Raw genomic sequence first — 14,611 nt, 5'->3', positions numbered from 1 at the left:
CTCATTTTAACAGTAAAACGTGACCTTTAACATTTGAAAACAAAATCTGTTTTTATTTTGCAGTTATACAATTATGTTTAAGATTCAATATGTCAAAACAAGCATCTGTTCAAGCTGTAGTGCCACTTTAAGGCTGGACTGATAAAACCCTCAGAGATATTCTGTATGAACAGAGCCAGCTTACTGTGTCCAAGGGGACAGAGGTTTCATTGTCCCGTCCATGGAGGAAGCGGTTCATTCAGGCTCAGGTCGTGCGCTGTACAGTTTGGTGCTTGGCACTGCAGCGCTGCTGATGTCATATGCACCGCTCAGGATACTGAAGCGCTGGGGAACATGACCACAATTAGATCATACTTGTGTCTCTGTTCACGTACTGAGCTGACTCAAGAACTTTTTTGTTCTGCCGTGACCCTCGATATCGTATTAGCTCATCTTTGGAGTGTACAGTAAGAGTGTGCAGTGGCATATAGTACTTTATGCGTCCCTGGATGCCTGAGCTGATGTGGGATGGGAATGTATCTCAGTGGCTGAGATCCTGTTTCCACCTACATCTTCTCTCCTGAGTCAAGCTCTGCATTCTGGGACGTTGCAAGTTCATTCACATTCTGTTTCTGTTTTTGACCATGAACTCACGTTAACAAAGTTTAAAGCTTTATACCGTTAAAGTAAAAATATAAAAGTGCTCAAAAGAGCATCAGTTTATAACAATCAGATTTATATCTCCTTTAGGTGCAGTCACGAGTCGCATGACCGCATTTTAATTTTCACTCAGAAACAAACATTTCATTCATTGAGTTAGCTTAGTTTTTCAGGACCAAACAATGAGGCCCACACATTGATGTCATAATCAAAAAGAATGCAAAATATCTTTCAGCTGAGTTTGGCTATTTATGGACTAAGGGCTTTTGCTCATGTAAATGTGACAAGATAATGATTATACGATCAGATAGTAATATAAAGAATTGTATATTTGAGAAACTATTTATACAATAAAGCCTTTGCCTCTCTAACCAGCACATACCGCATGTTTGCATCTTATTTATTTTTTATTTTTTGGGACAACTTAGAGAGAGAGAGAGAGAGAGAGAGAGAGAGAGAGAGAGAGAGAGAGAGAGAGAGAGAGAGAGAGAGAGAGAGAGAGAGGGAGAGATGGAGAGAGGGGGTGGGTGGGACATCATTCATGGTTCATGGGTAGAGTGGGCAAATGGATGGAGACAATGAAGAGGGATGTTAGTTGGAGAGGTATACATTACAGAAGACATCTGCTTGGATTGACATTGTTTTGGACCTTTTTGAATGCAACAACAAAACATTTAAGATTGGAATTACATTTTTGGAATATGGGACAATGATGACAGATTGACATTACCATAGTGAGGAAACATGATATAAAAGGTAATCTCTAGATGCACTACTTGACAAATGTGAACATTTGTGCAATATAACATGTAATTGTTACACCTTGATTTTATTTTAGCATTGTGAAATGTCCTGCTGACACAGATAAAGAAGATTTTGTGAATTCTGGATACTCCTGTTCAGTTGGTAAGCTAATTTGAATAATTATATTGTTAGATGAAGTTTGTGGTACCTTTACAAATACATTGTAGGCCTATAGCTTGGATCACCAAATATGTAACTTTACACGTTTTCCCACTTCAGGAAACTTAAAGCCTATAAAATGCAGTCAGGAAATAAGCCTATTGTACAAGCAGATCCTATGTTTTTGCACATGTAACGTTGTATCGTACTGAATTATTCATTCAAAGGAGTACAATATTTAGTAAAAAAAATTATATTTGTTTATATTTGTAATTATATTACTTATATTTGTCCTGGTTATTTCTTTAAAGATATACTACATTAATATAATAGCCTACTATACTGAACGTACGCATATAATATAAAATTTGATGTCATGATAACAATCAACGATTAAAAAAAAATACGACAATAAAATGTTTGTTCTCCCCTTGATGTAACACGAACATTATTGACGCAGGAGAATTACGCACAGGATACGCAGGTGCGTGAATGCAAATGACTCTATTGTGGCCAACGAATTACAGTAGCGGAAAGCGGAAGGGGGCGGAGACTTAAAATAACACCAGTGAATCATTTGCATATGAAATAGTTTATTCGTTATAAATGCTGCAGCGAGCGCGTTCAGGCTTTACCATTAACCCCCACACAACACATAAAAAAGGATACAAAAGCATTAATTATGAAATAACTATATGTGAGTATTTTGGTGCTCGTATTTTCCCTGTTATCACAAGGCGAATGCTGCGCACAGCAGAGATGGGAGCTCTGAAGTGTTGGAGGATTCCTGCTATATTTACCATCCTACAGCAAACATGGATTTTAGCAATGGAAATTCCTCCTGAGGGTGAGGAACTGCAAGTTTCACTAGCCATGGATATATGGCATTATTTACTACACATTGTCCTTTTTAATTTGTTAAAACATAGTTTTATATCCCCACAGTCAGACAACCTCCAATGATCATTAAGGAGAGTGTTCAAGACCACATAGTAGATCCAGTTGACCCCATTATAGTGGAGTGTGAGGCAACTGGCAATCCACCTCCAGTGTAAGTAGGCCTACCCAAAAAGTGTCCACACTTCATAATATATAATTATACATGTCAATTCATTCATTAGACTGACTTCATTACTTACCTTATAATGATTTGCATTTGTTTGTTTGTGTAAGAGGTGCTAAAATATTGACTGAGTGATTCCAATGTAAAATGTATGCAATATCAATGTAAATTCAAATGATTTTGGAGGAAGTGTGATTGACAGATGACACGTACTGTACATAGCTTCACCTGGACACGTGATGGGGTTTACCTGAATGTGGCACGGGATCCTCAGGTCAGCATGAGGTGGCGTTCTGGCACATTAGAGATTTTCTTCTGGGGTCGCCCTGATGACTATGAGGGCGTCTATCAGTGCACGGCGACTAATGAGTTTGGCTCTGCTCTGTCCAGTCACATCCATCTGCGTGTCTCCAGTAAGCCTTTGAATACCATGTAATTGTTAATATAAACAATCAGCCTATAGATTTTTAAACGTGAATGCTTTGTTTTTAGAGGCCCGTACGTGGTTGAAGGAGTATCTGGAGCCAGTATCAGTGGTGGTTGGACTTCCTCTCATCCTTCCGTGCAATCCCCCTGTAGGCCCTCCAAAACCTGACACCTACTGGCTGAACAGCAGTAAGTATTCGCCTCGGATGTCTCCGATATGAAAGATTAAGTGATCTAGAGTTACTTTAGAAGCATCAAATTCATACTAGGATGTGCATTACAATTCAAAGGTTTTGGGTCTGTAAGATTTAAAAAAAATGTATTAATACTTTTTCAGTAAGGACATTAAATTGATCAAAAGTGACAGTAAAGACATTTATAATGTTACAAAAGATTTCATTCTACTGTTCATCAAAGAATCCTGAAAAAAATGTATCATAGTTTCCAAAACAACATGAATAACAATAAGAAATGTTTCTCAAGAGAATGATTTCTGAAGGATCATGTAAGTAATGATGCTTTGCCATCACAGGAATACATTACATTTATAAATATATTCAAATAGAAAAAAAGTTATTTCAAATTGTAATAATATTTAAACGTTTTATGTATTTTTGATTTTAAAAAATGCAGCCTTTGTGAGTACAAGAAAAACTCCCTCAAAATTTTGAATGGTAGTGTATTTGTATCACCAGCCTATTAATGTTTGTAAGCCTTTAAATATACATCTAGTATTTTGTATCCAAGTTCATCTTTATTCCATAGCTATGACACCAATCCGGCAGGATCGTCGAGTATCAAAGGCAGAGAACGGAGATCTGTACTTCTCAAGTATCATAGCAGAAGACGCTGCTACCAACTATGTCTGTGTCGCCCGCTTCCCCTTCACGAACACCATCCAGCAGAAACCACCCCTCATCCTGCAGGTGCTCACAGGTCTGTGTGAGGAATTATTTTTATTCTGCTTTAGAATTAAATACATTTGCTTTAATATTTCTGTGTGCTTTTTTCTGTGTTTTTCTGTTCAGTTGAGGAAGAACCATGATTAAAATCATTTAACAGTCTAACACATGGTGAGTTAGGACTCTTTCTTATGTTTCTTTACTGTAAACACTCAACAGGCCTTTACTGATCCACTAACTATAGTCACCGATGCTTTGGCCAGATTTGTAAAGTGTGAAGTTTTCCTGTCAAATGTCTGTGTAGCTCGCATGGCAGCCCATACAGCACCCAAGTTTCTGAAGCCCAAAGGAACTGCCAGCACAGCAATTGCGATGCTGGGGGAAGAACTTGTTTTGGAGTGTTTTGCTGCTGGAGTGTGAGTTTTTAAAGTATTTTGATGAGAGCAATTGAATGCAGTTGATTTTTGGATTGCCTTGTGAAATCAGATTCCCTCTTAATGTTGTAGTCCGACTCCCTCCATCAAATGGACTAAAGATTGGGAGGAGATGTCTATGACAGGAAAGAAGTTGGAGAATTTCAATAAGACGCTTAAAATAAAGAAGATCGCCATGGATGATGGAGGAGACTACATCTGCACCGCTTCAAACAGGATGGGCAGCCTGGACCACGTCATCACTGTCAGGGTCAAATGTAGAATACTTTATTACTCTATTTCTATTGTTCATTGTTGTTTTATGATGTTTAAAATACATATGCTGCCATTTTTTTCTATGGAACACAAATTTGAAGAATGTTCATGCTGCTCTTAGGCCAGTCAAGTTCCTCCACACCAAATTTGTGCACGGTTGCGCGGTCATATTGGAACAGGAAGGGGCCATCCCCAAAATGTTCCCACAAAGTTGGGAGCATGAAATTGTTCAAAATGTCTTGGCATGCTAAAGTATTAAGAGTTCCTTTCACTGGAACTAAGGGGCCAAGCCCTACCCTTGAAAAACAACCCCACACCATAATCCCCGCCTCCACCAAACTTTACACTTGGCACAATGCAGTCAGGCAAGTACCATTCTCCTGGCAACCACCAAACCCGGACTCGTCCATCGGATTTCCAGATTCGTCCCTCTAGAGAACACGTCTCCACTGCTCTAGAGTCCAGTGGCGGCATGCTTTACCCCACTGTATCCGACGCTTTGCATTGCTCTTGGTGATGTAAGGCTTGGATGCTGCTGCTCAGCCATGGAAACCCATTCCATGAAGCTCTCTACGCACTGTTCTTGAGCTAATTTGAAGGCCACACGAAGTTTGGAGGTCTGTAGCTATTGACTCTGCAGAAAGCTGGCGACTTCATGCGCTGACCCCACTCTGTGATTTTACGTGGCCTACCACTTTGTGGCTGAGTTGATGGTGGCAACCTATCACGGGACCCCGCTTGAATTCACTGAGCTCCTGAGAGCGACCCATTCTTTCACTACATAGAGACGCTTTATGTTCCAAAGTCTGCCTAGATGCTTTGGCCATGGAAGTTATTGGAGACCAAAATTTAAGTCATTCTCTGAAAATCGCAGCTTTATTGTAGCTTTTAAATGTGATATGACACCTTATCAATGCATCACATCATATTGGACATTTAAAACATCACCAAACAAATTATGTTACATGTGGTGCTATATTCACAGTAGCTACTGCTTAAAAGTTTGGAGTTGGTAAGATTTGTTGCTAATGTTATTGAAAGAACTCTCTTATTCTCAGTAAGGCTACTTATTTGATTATAAACAGTAATATGGTGAATATTATTACATTTAAAATAACTGTTCAAAATCCTTCTGAAATGCTTATTTGATGCATTGTTGTCAATGTTGAAAACAGTTGTGCTGCTTAATATTTTTGTGGAAACTATGATAAATTTTTCAGGAATCTTCGATGAATAGAAAGTAAGAAGAAAAAAAAGCTTTTATTTGAAATAGAAATCAGCAACAACTATAACAACAATACAATTTTGTAATAATATTACTATCACTTTTGATCAATTTAATGCATCCTTGCTGAATACAATTATTAATTTCTTGAAAATAAATTCTTAGCCCAAACTTTTGAATGGTATAATTTGAGAATTTCAGTAGAGTGGAATATTTTCAGTCAATAACAGCTAGTGTATTTATCACTCAAATCTATGCCAAAACATAATCATTTCATGTTCCACAGAAAGAAAGAAAAACAGCATACAGGTTTATAACGATGAAAAAATAAAGACAACACTTTATTTTCAGTATTCTTCAGTATAACCTCTATTCTCAATTCTCTGTGACTCTTTTGCAGCGGTTCCGTTCTGGGTGGAGAAGCCTGAGAGTCTGGTTCTGTCTCGTGATGACAGCGGTAGTATAGTGTGTAGAGCTGATGGTATTCCTCGACCCCAGATACAGTGGCTAGTCAATGGAGAGCCAATCAGTGGTGAGAAAAACAGCAGCTTCTTGAGCAAACATGTGCACTGCAAAGCTTTTTAACGCTCACTCTTTCTGTCTTCTCTTTAGATGCTCCTAAGAGTTCAGGCAGGCAGGTTTCAGGAGACACTTTGATGTTCAACGCCGTGGTTCCAGACAGCGCTGCTGTGTTCCAGTGCAATGCCTCAAACCAGTATGGCTATATCATGGCAAATGCTTTCTTGGCCGTAATGGGTAAGAGCTAGAAGAGGCTGGATTGAAAAACACTATCATTTACATGAACCCTTAACTTTAACTAGTACTTGCAACTTTACACTGTTGTCTGCAGATATGAAGCCTCGTCTGCTTGGTCCCAGAGATGAACTGGTTAAAACTACAGAAGGCAATAATACTCATTTAGACTGCCCATATTTTGGCTCTCCTAAACCTGACCTGCGGTGGTAAATAAATTCTCTTACTATCATTTATCTTCAGTATTTCTTAAAACTTGACTTTTGAATAGTCACAAATACAAGGATAAAAACAAAAAATGAACAAAATGAGGAGTAACTGCATAAATTATTTCAAAATTTAAGTGCACATAAAAAGTATTCAATCAATGTATTTATACTGTAGGTCAAAAGGAGGACTAGGTACCTTAGAGGGAGATCGTCACATGATTCTTCCAAATGGTACATTGGAAATCAGCAACACAAAGCTACAAGATCAGGGAATATATGTGTGTGTGGCAAGCAATGTCATTGGACGAGAAGAGAAGGAGGTCCAACTAGAGGTCAAAGGTCAGTCTCTGGAACAGATGCTGCTTTGAAATTTCTGATAAAAATACTTACATTTTGAATGCACTGATGTCCATTTAAAATGTTTTTTTTTTTTTTTTTTTTTTACAAAAAATAATACATTGTTGCTTTATAGATGTTTGATTATCTATTTTATGTGTATTTCTGCATTGAACAAGAAAAATTATGTGAACCCCTTGCAGAATCTGTGAAAATTTGAATAATTTTAACCAAATAAGAGAGATCATACAAAATGCATGTTATTTTGTACTGTCCTGAATAAGATATTTTATTTAAAAGATGTTTACATATAGTCCACAAGACAAATGACCCTGTTCAAAAGTTTACGAACCCTTGATTATTAATACTGTCGTTACCAGGAGGATCCACAGCTGTTTGTTTTGGTCTTGTGGACTATATGTAAACATATATTATATATAATATATTATTCCGGACAGTAGTAAATAAAAAATAACATGCATTTTGTATGATCTCTATCTTTTTTATTATTATTTGCATTTTCACAGATTCTGCAAGGGGTTCACATACTTTTTCTTGCCACTGTATATATCAAGATGACCTGCTTGTTAAAAGATGACATTTTCTTGTTATTTTACAGAGCCCATTAAAATTATTCGTGCCCCACACAATACTGTGGTCATAAAAGGGAGTCTGGCTCGCTTTGATTGTAAGATTAAATTTGACTCGAGTCTGGATGTTACCGTTACCTGGCTTAAGGACAAGAAGTTCTTGATTTTAGGAAGAAGGTAAACACAAGCTGATAGTAATCTGACCACACACATGTGGGAAGTGTTATTTATTATTCTATTGGTTTACTGTATATGACTGCTTTGTGTTGTGTAGGATGACAAAGGATGAGGATTCTCTGAGCATTGCTGATGTGTACAGAAGAGATGAAGGCGTCTACACCTGCAAGATTAAAAGTGAACTGGAGGAGGTCACTGCCTCAGCCAAACTCACTGTGATGGGTACCGGCACATATATTTTCTCTATCTACATGTATACAGTATAAACATGAGCATATTATTCATGTATACTTTTGCTTTTAGACCGGCCAGACCCGCCCAGTGATTTAGAGATATCAGACCCATCAGAGAGGAGTGTCAGACTCACCTGGATTCCAGGACTGAGCAACCACAATGCTATTAAAGGTACAAGACATAGATGCAAGCAAAAATTCAAAACGATCAAGCCTTACAATGACAGCCTTTTGAATGAATTCTCTTTTAGAGTACCTGGTTCAGTATACTGAAGATCTCCTTGCAGACTATTGGCTGCTGCCGAGCGGCTGGACGAACCTGACTAGTTACCCAGGCAACCTGAACTCTGTCGTTTTACAGCTAACTCCATTCGTGGAGTACCGATTTCGGGTCATTGCTATAAATGGAATAGGACCCAGTAAACCCAGCTGGCCATCTGAATACTACCAGACTGGAGGAGCTGGTAGGTCCCTTTTCCATTCTATTATTTTATTGTTCATAAGTTTGGGTTTTTTGAAAGAAGTCTCTTATGCTCACCAAGGCTGAGTGATTTGATACAGTAAAAAGGGTAATATTGTGAAATATTATTAAATTAACTGGTTTCCCACTGAAGCCAAGCAGGGTTGAGCCTGGTTAGTACCTGGATGGGAAACTGGGTAGCTGCTGGAAGAGGTGTTAGTGAGGCCAGAAGGGGGCGCTCACCCTGTGGTCTGTGTGGGTCCTAACACCCCAGTACAGGGATACTATACTGTAACAAGCACCGTCGTTAAGATGAGATGTTAAACCGAGGACCTAACTCTCTGTAGTCATTAAAAATCCCAGGATGTCCTTCGGAAAAAAGAGTAGGTGTGTAACCCCGGCATCCTGGCCAAATTTGCCCATTGCCCACTGTCCATCATGGACTCCTAATCATCCCCATTTACTGACTGGCTTCATCAATCTGTCTCCTCTACACCCATAAGCTGGTGTGTTCTGGCGCAATATGGCTGCCGTCGCATCATCCAGGTGGTGGTTGAGGAGATTCCCCCCTTCTATATGTAAAGCGCTTTGAGTACCCAGAAAAGCACTATATAAATGTAAAAAATGTATTATTATTATTATTATTCATTATTATATTTTATTCCTGTGATGTCAAAGCTGAATTTTCAGCATCATTGCTCCAGTCTTCAGTCTCATGATCCTTCAGAAATCATTCTAGTATGATGATTTGATGCTCAAGAAACATTTATCAATATACATATTATCAATGTTGAAAACAGTTGTGCTTGTTTCAGGATTCTTTGATTTAATAGAAAGTTAATTTATTTGAAATAGAAATCTTTTGTAACTTTATAAATGTCTTCATTGTCACTTTTGATCAATTTAATGCATCCTTGTATTAACAGCATACAAGTTTATACAAATATGTTATATTATATTATATTATTATTTTGTCTCAGTGCCTGATGCCATCCCAAGAAACATCCAAGGATTGGGAAGTGGAGTGTTCAGAAATAACATGGAAATCAGCTGGGAGGTGATGAACTGATGATTGATGGATGTTGATGATTTTAGTCAAAGTTGTTAAAGGGATAGTTCACCCAAAATTGAAAATTCTGTCATCATTTACTCACCCTCAAGTTGTTCCAAACCTGTATTAGTTTCTTTGCTCTACTGAACACAAAAGAAGATATTTAGAAGAATGTTTGTAACCTGATGACAGAATTTTCATTTTTGGGTGAGCTATCCCTTTAACTGTGATGTAATCCCATGTGATTTATATTAAATGTGATGTTTTTGTTGTGTCTGAAGCCACTGGAGTACAGAGAATGGAATGGGCCGAAGCTGGGCTACATGGTTTGGTGGAGACGGAGGGATTCAAGGGAGGAGTGGAAGAACTACACAACATACTGGTGGTGTAGCTGCATCATCTATGACACTGACACCTTCACGCCCTATGAAATTAAAGTTCAGGCCATCAACTTCTTCGGCTATGGCCCAGAATCCCCTGTTGTGCTTGGTTACTCTGGGGAGGACCGTAAGTTCACATGTACTTAAGTAACCAGAACGTTTCGGTTTAAAATGCGTAAAAAAGAGATTGTGGTCGGTGTTTTACTCATATTGGGTTTCTCTAACAGGGCCTGTTGCCGCTCCATCTGATCTGAGGGTGTCAGACATTGAAAGCACAACGCTGACTGTCCATTGGGAACCAGTGGCACGAGTCGACATCATGGGTGAAATAAAGGAGTACAAAGTATGGCTTCTTTGTTGCACAGGTCAGTTCATGTCCGTACAGTAAATGATATGGGCTGCTGATGGAGCTGTGTTTGGTTTCTCAGGTTTATTACTGGAGAGAGAGCAGTCGCCTGCCCTGGCACATTGTGAGCAGGAGGATTAAGACCAAGAGTTTTAAAGCTAATGGACCGCGTCTGTCTGGGACCCTGACTGGTATTGTCCCGTATAGCAACTACAGGATGTATATTGTAGTGGCCAATAATCGCTATGAGGGTCCACCCAGCAACACAATTGAGTTTCAGACACCTGAAGGAGGTATGAAACTGTTCACACAGTTAACATTATGACAAACTACAGGCATACAGGCATGACTTCATACATGCGTCTTCCTTCCACTCTAGTGCCCACGATTCCCAGGTCGTTCAGGATCATGCACCGGCACTATGACACCATTTACCTGGACTGGGAGGAACCTGCAGAACCCAATGGCATTCTGATTGGGTACATTCTCAAATATCAGATGTGTAAGTGCACTTACATCACTTTGGTGTCCCATTACTTTTTTTTTTTTTTAAGTAGAGGCACAAATCCTGTTTTTTTATAACACCCAAGTTTGGGGTCAGTGCGATTTTTAAAAGATTTTAAGGAAGTTTTAAAAATGTTATTATTTTTTTATGCTCACCAAGGCTACATTTATTTGATCACAAATACAGTAAAAACAGCAATATTGTTATTCAATTTTTCATTGCATTTTAAAATGATAGTTTTCTATTTGAATACATTCTAATTTATTCCTGTGATGGCAAAGCTGAATTTTCAGCATCCTTACTCCAGTATTCAGTGTCACGTGATCCTTCAGTTATCATTTTAATATGCTGATTTGCTGATGTTTAAGTTGACCTGCTTAATATTTTTTAACATGATTTTTGATGAGATTTTTTTCAGGACTCTTTGATGAATAGAAAGTTCAAAAGAAGATTTATTTGAAATGGAAATCATTTGTAGCATTATGTCACTTTAGACCAATTTAATGCATCCTTGTTGAATATTAAAATATTCTTCTTTTTTTTTTTTTTTTATCTTATGGACCAACTGTACCATATGTGTACATTAAATAAACTTTTATCGTGCCATGTCATCATTTTGACATTAATTAATATGAATTTCACTGAAGTGACAAACTTTAATTATTAATTGATTTTAATGATCAAAAACATAATAGTACATAATAGCTGTGTCCCACATTTTGCACTCAAACTCAAACTTTCCCCCAAAAATGTAGCACTCCCTAAAATTATAACATTTTTCTGCAACATTTTATTTGATTGTTTTTATTTTAACATTTTTGATGTTTGATTATCTCTATAAAATGACATAAATAATTTATTTAGCCCTATAATACTGTGATGACATTTTCTCTGTAGTGAACATCACTCTGGGGGACAGAATCCAAGTGGAATACATTCCTCCTAACATCACCTACTTCTCTCTACGCCGGTTGGACCGATACACTCGATACAAGTTTTCACTGGCAGCACAAACTGAGGTTGGAGTCGGGGAGGCGTTCACAGAGGAATCGCCCCATTTTACAACTGAGGGTAATTTTTCATCTACACTTATAAGATCGTTGTTCTGTAAACATACAAAGATTCCTAACATGTCTGCATGATTGCCTTTGTGCATGAACAGAATATGCCCGGGAGCAAGTGGACATCGTGACGCAGGGTTGGTTCATTGGCTTAATGTGTGCAGTTGCTCTTCTCGTTCTCATCATGCTCATAGTCTTTTTCATCAAGAGAAGCCGAGGAGGAAAATACCCAGGTGCAATAGAAATGACATGAGACAAGTTACATATATTTATTATTACGCATTATATATAATAAATGTGACAAAACATATTCTTTCGTTTGTTTATAAGTGCGGGACAAGAAGGACTTTGCACTGGAGCCAATGGATGATAGAGAGAATGGAACGTTTGATTACAGGTGACTGTGTTTCAATGAGAAGCTCTATGTAAAATCCCAGATATTCATATGTGATTTTAAAAGTTTATTTACTACAGGCAGCACAGTTTATTTTTAGTGATGCACTTACGTGACAACAGCATGTGAGATACACTAAAGGGTGAAAAATTTATTAATCCTTTCATATACATCATAACATAAGTACAATAGCAAAGGTTGATTTGGAGTATGTACTGTATGCATACTCCCTGGATTCCATACTCATACATCCATCAAACATTTCTCACTTTCTTCATTCCTCCTTTATTTTATGTCTTTTGCGATTGGACCGCTGAAGGTCTCTTGAAAGGTATGATACATGTCATACATAACAAGTGTTGACCTTTTTAAAATGGTCTTATTTGTTATACTACTATTAAACTACACATATTATAGTCTAACTATTAAAGCTAATTTTTAAAACCATTTTAACACTACCATTCAATGTTTGGTAAATTGATACTTTTATTTAGCAAGGACGCTTTAAATTAATCAAAAATATCAGTAAAGACATTTATAAAGACATTTCTTTTGAAATTTCTATTAATCAAAGAATCCTTGAAAAAAAAATCAGCATATTACACTGAAGACTGAAGTAATGATGCTGAAAATTTAGCTTTGACATCACATGAATAAATTACATTTCACGGTATATTCAAACAGTTTATTTGAATTGTAATACTATTTCACAATATTACTGTTTTTACTGTATTTTTGATCAAATAAATGCAGCCTTGGTGAGCATAAGAGACTTCTTTCAAAAACATAAAGAAAATCTTACCTGATCCCAAACTTTTGTTTAACAATAGTATTGTTGTCATGTTTTGTTGTGTTTTATATGACATGGCTTTGTTTCCATTATATGAATTGTGACTTTTTGACTTCTATATCTACTGCAGGATAGCACGAGTGTCCACCATGCCTTATAGCAGACGGTATGCATCTCTTCAAGCTTAGTTTCAAACATTGTTTGGAACAATGGAGATCTCCTTACCTTTAAAACATCTCAAATGAATCCTTTCCCCTTTAGTGAGGAGGACAGTCGACAGGGACGCAGTCAAGGTGCGATCGAACACATTGGCAGGAGAACAAACAGTGACGACAGCCTCATGGAGTACGGTGAGGGGGAAGAGATCGAGTTTAACGAAGATGGCTCCTTCATCGGTGAGTACACTGGTGTCAGTAAGAGGAACATCGACAGGAGCCCGTACCATGACAGCTCTGAGCCCACGTCTCCTGTGGCCATCTACTCTTTTGCTTAGAGCTCATGGTGTCTGATTAAACCACACAGACGGACTGAGACTCGTTTAATCTGTTAGACAGGTGTTTTAAGGTAAAACAGTGTTTCTGGGGATTTACAGAAAAAGTGCCAATCAGATTTGTTTTTCAAATCCACAAATCATGTGAGAGGAAGCCGAGCAAAGATGTCTTGATGTGTTTATCATGTTGATAAGAATGGCTGATGGAAGCTTGCTTCGTTGATCAAACTCATGTTCAGTTCATAAAATAACATTCAGGATCAATTCACACAGATTTACTTACCACAGACATCTGCTGAAGAGATGTTGACCATCAAGAACTTCCGCAATGCTTTGTCATTTAACCAGTGTTTGACATCACTGATAGTTGCCACTAATTATTCTTATGTTTTATATTTTCCATAGCACCATCTCTGTATTTATCTGTGTTTGCTGTACTGTAGGTCAATGGTCAATTAATGGACTACAAACTATTTATTCTCACAAAAAAAAATACAATCTAACCCTCAGCTGCTTATTGTAGTATGATGTACATGATGTTTATTGTATATTTTTTGGTGTCTGGTAAGAGTACTATCATAAGTGTTGCAGTGCTTCAGTTATTAAAATGTATGAAGTGAATTAATGACTTTTGTCATAATTACAATAAATATCACAACAGACGTCACTAAGGACTATCAAGCTTAAAAGGGGAAGAAAAAACACAATAAAAGCACCATTAAAAGTGGTTCAAACGATTAATTTACTTGTGTACGTGTTATGAGCAAAATCTAGAATCTTGCCCTCCTACAAAGCTCACATATATCCAATTTATGAGGTGGAAACTACATCAGAGCGATTAAACAATGACCGAATTGGGAGGCTGTCGTGGAAATTCTCCACTAGAGGGCAGAGTGAACTTAGCAGAGCCTCAGCACAATGGACACGCACGACGCACGGCACCGCCCTCAGACCTGTCCTCAAACATTGATAATCCATAGTCTATGTAA

At 37.8% G+C, this 14,611-nt stretch overlaps 1 protein-coding gene across 1 annotated transcript; it reads left to right on the top strand.

The window, feature by feature from the left end:
• Window positions 1–2,283: 2,283 nt before the first annotated feature.
• Window positions 2,284–14,241, top strand: nfascb (neurofascin homolog (chicken) b; the record flags this gene model as incomplete). The annotated part of the gene is made up of 25 exons (XM_079802048.1): window positions 2,284–2,389; window positions 2,488–2,593; window positions 2,828–3,018; window positions 3,098–3,220; window positions 3,797–3,967; window positions 4,238–4,349; window positions 4,440–4,624; window positions 6,248–6,379; window positions 6,460–6,603; window positions 6,698–6,809; window positions 6,985–7,148; window positions 7,765–7,912; window positions 8,010–8,134; window positions 8,216–8,317; window positions 8,397–8,609; window positions 9,586–9,662; window positions 9,938–10,163; window positions 10,264–10,379; window positions 10,465–10,675; window positions 10,762–10,884; window positions 11,785–11,958; window positions 12,050–12,181; window positions 12,279–12,345; window positions 13,263–13,298; window positions 13,394–14,241. The coding sequence occupies 25 exons, from the start codon at window positions 2,284–2,286 to the stop codon at window positions 13,623–13,625; spliced, it is 3,528 nt and encodes a 1,175-aa protein (XP_079658174.1). The 3' UTR covers window positions 13,626–14,241.
• Between the last annotated feature and the right edge of the window lie 370 nt (window positions 14,242–14,611).

This window comes from Gobio gobio (genome assembly GCF_949357685.1).
Source record: "Gobio gobio genome assembly, chromosome: 21".
NCBI lineage: Eukaryota > Metazoa > Chordata > Actinopteri > Cypriniformes > Gobionidae > Gobio > Gobio gobio.
The sequence above is the reverse complement of the archived record's forward strand: the minus strand, read 5'-3'. Positions and strand labels throughout refer to the sequence as shown.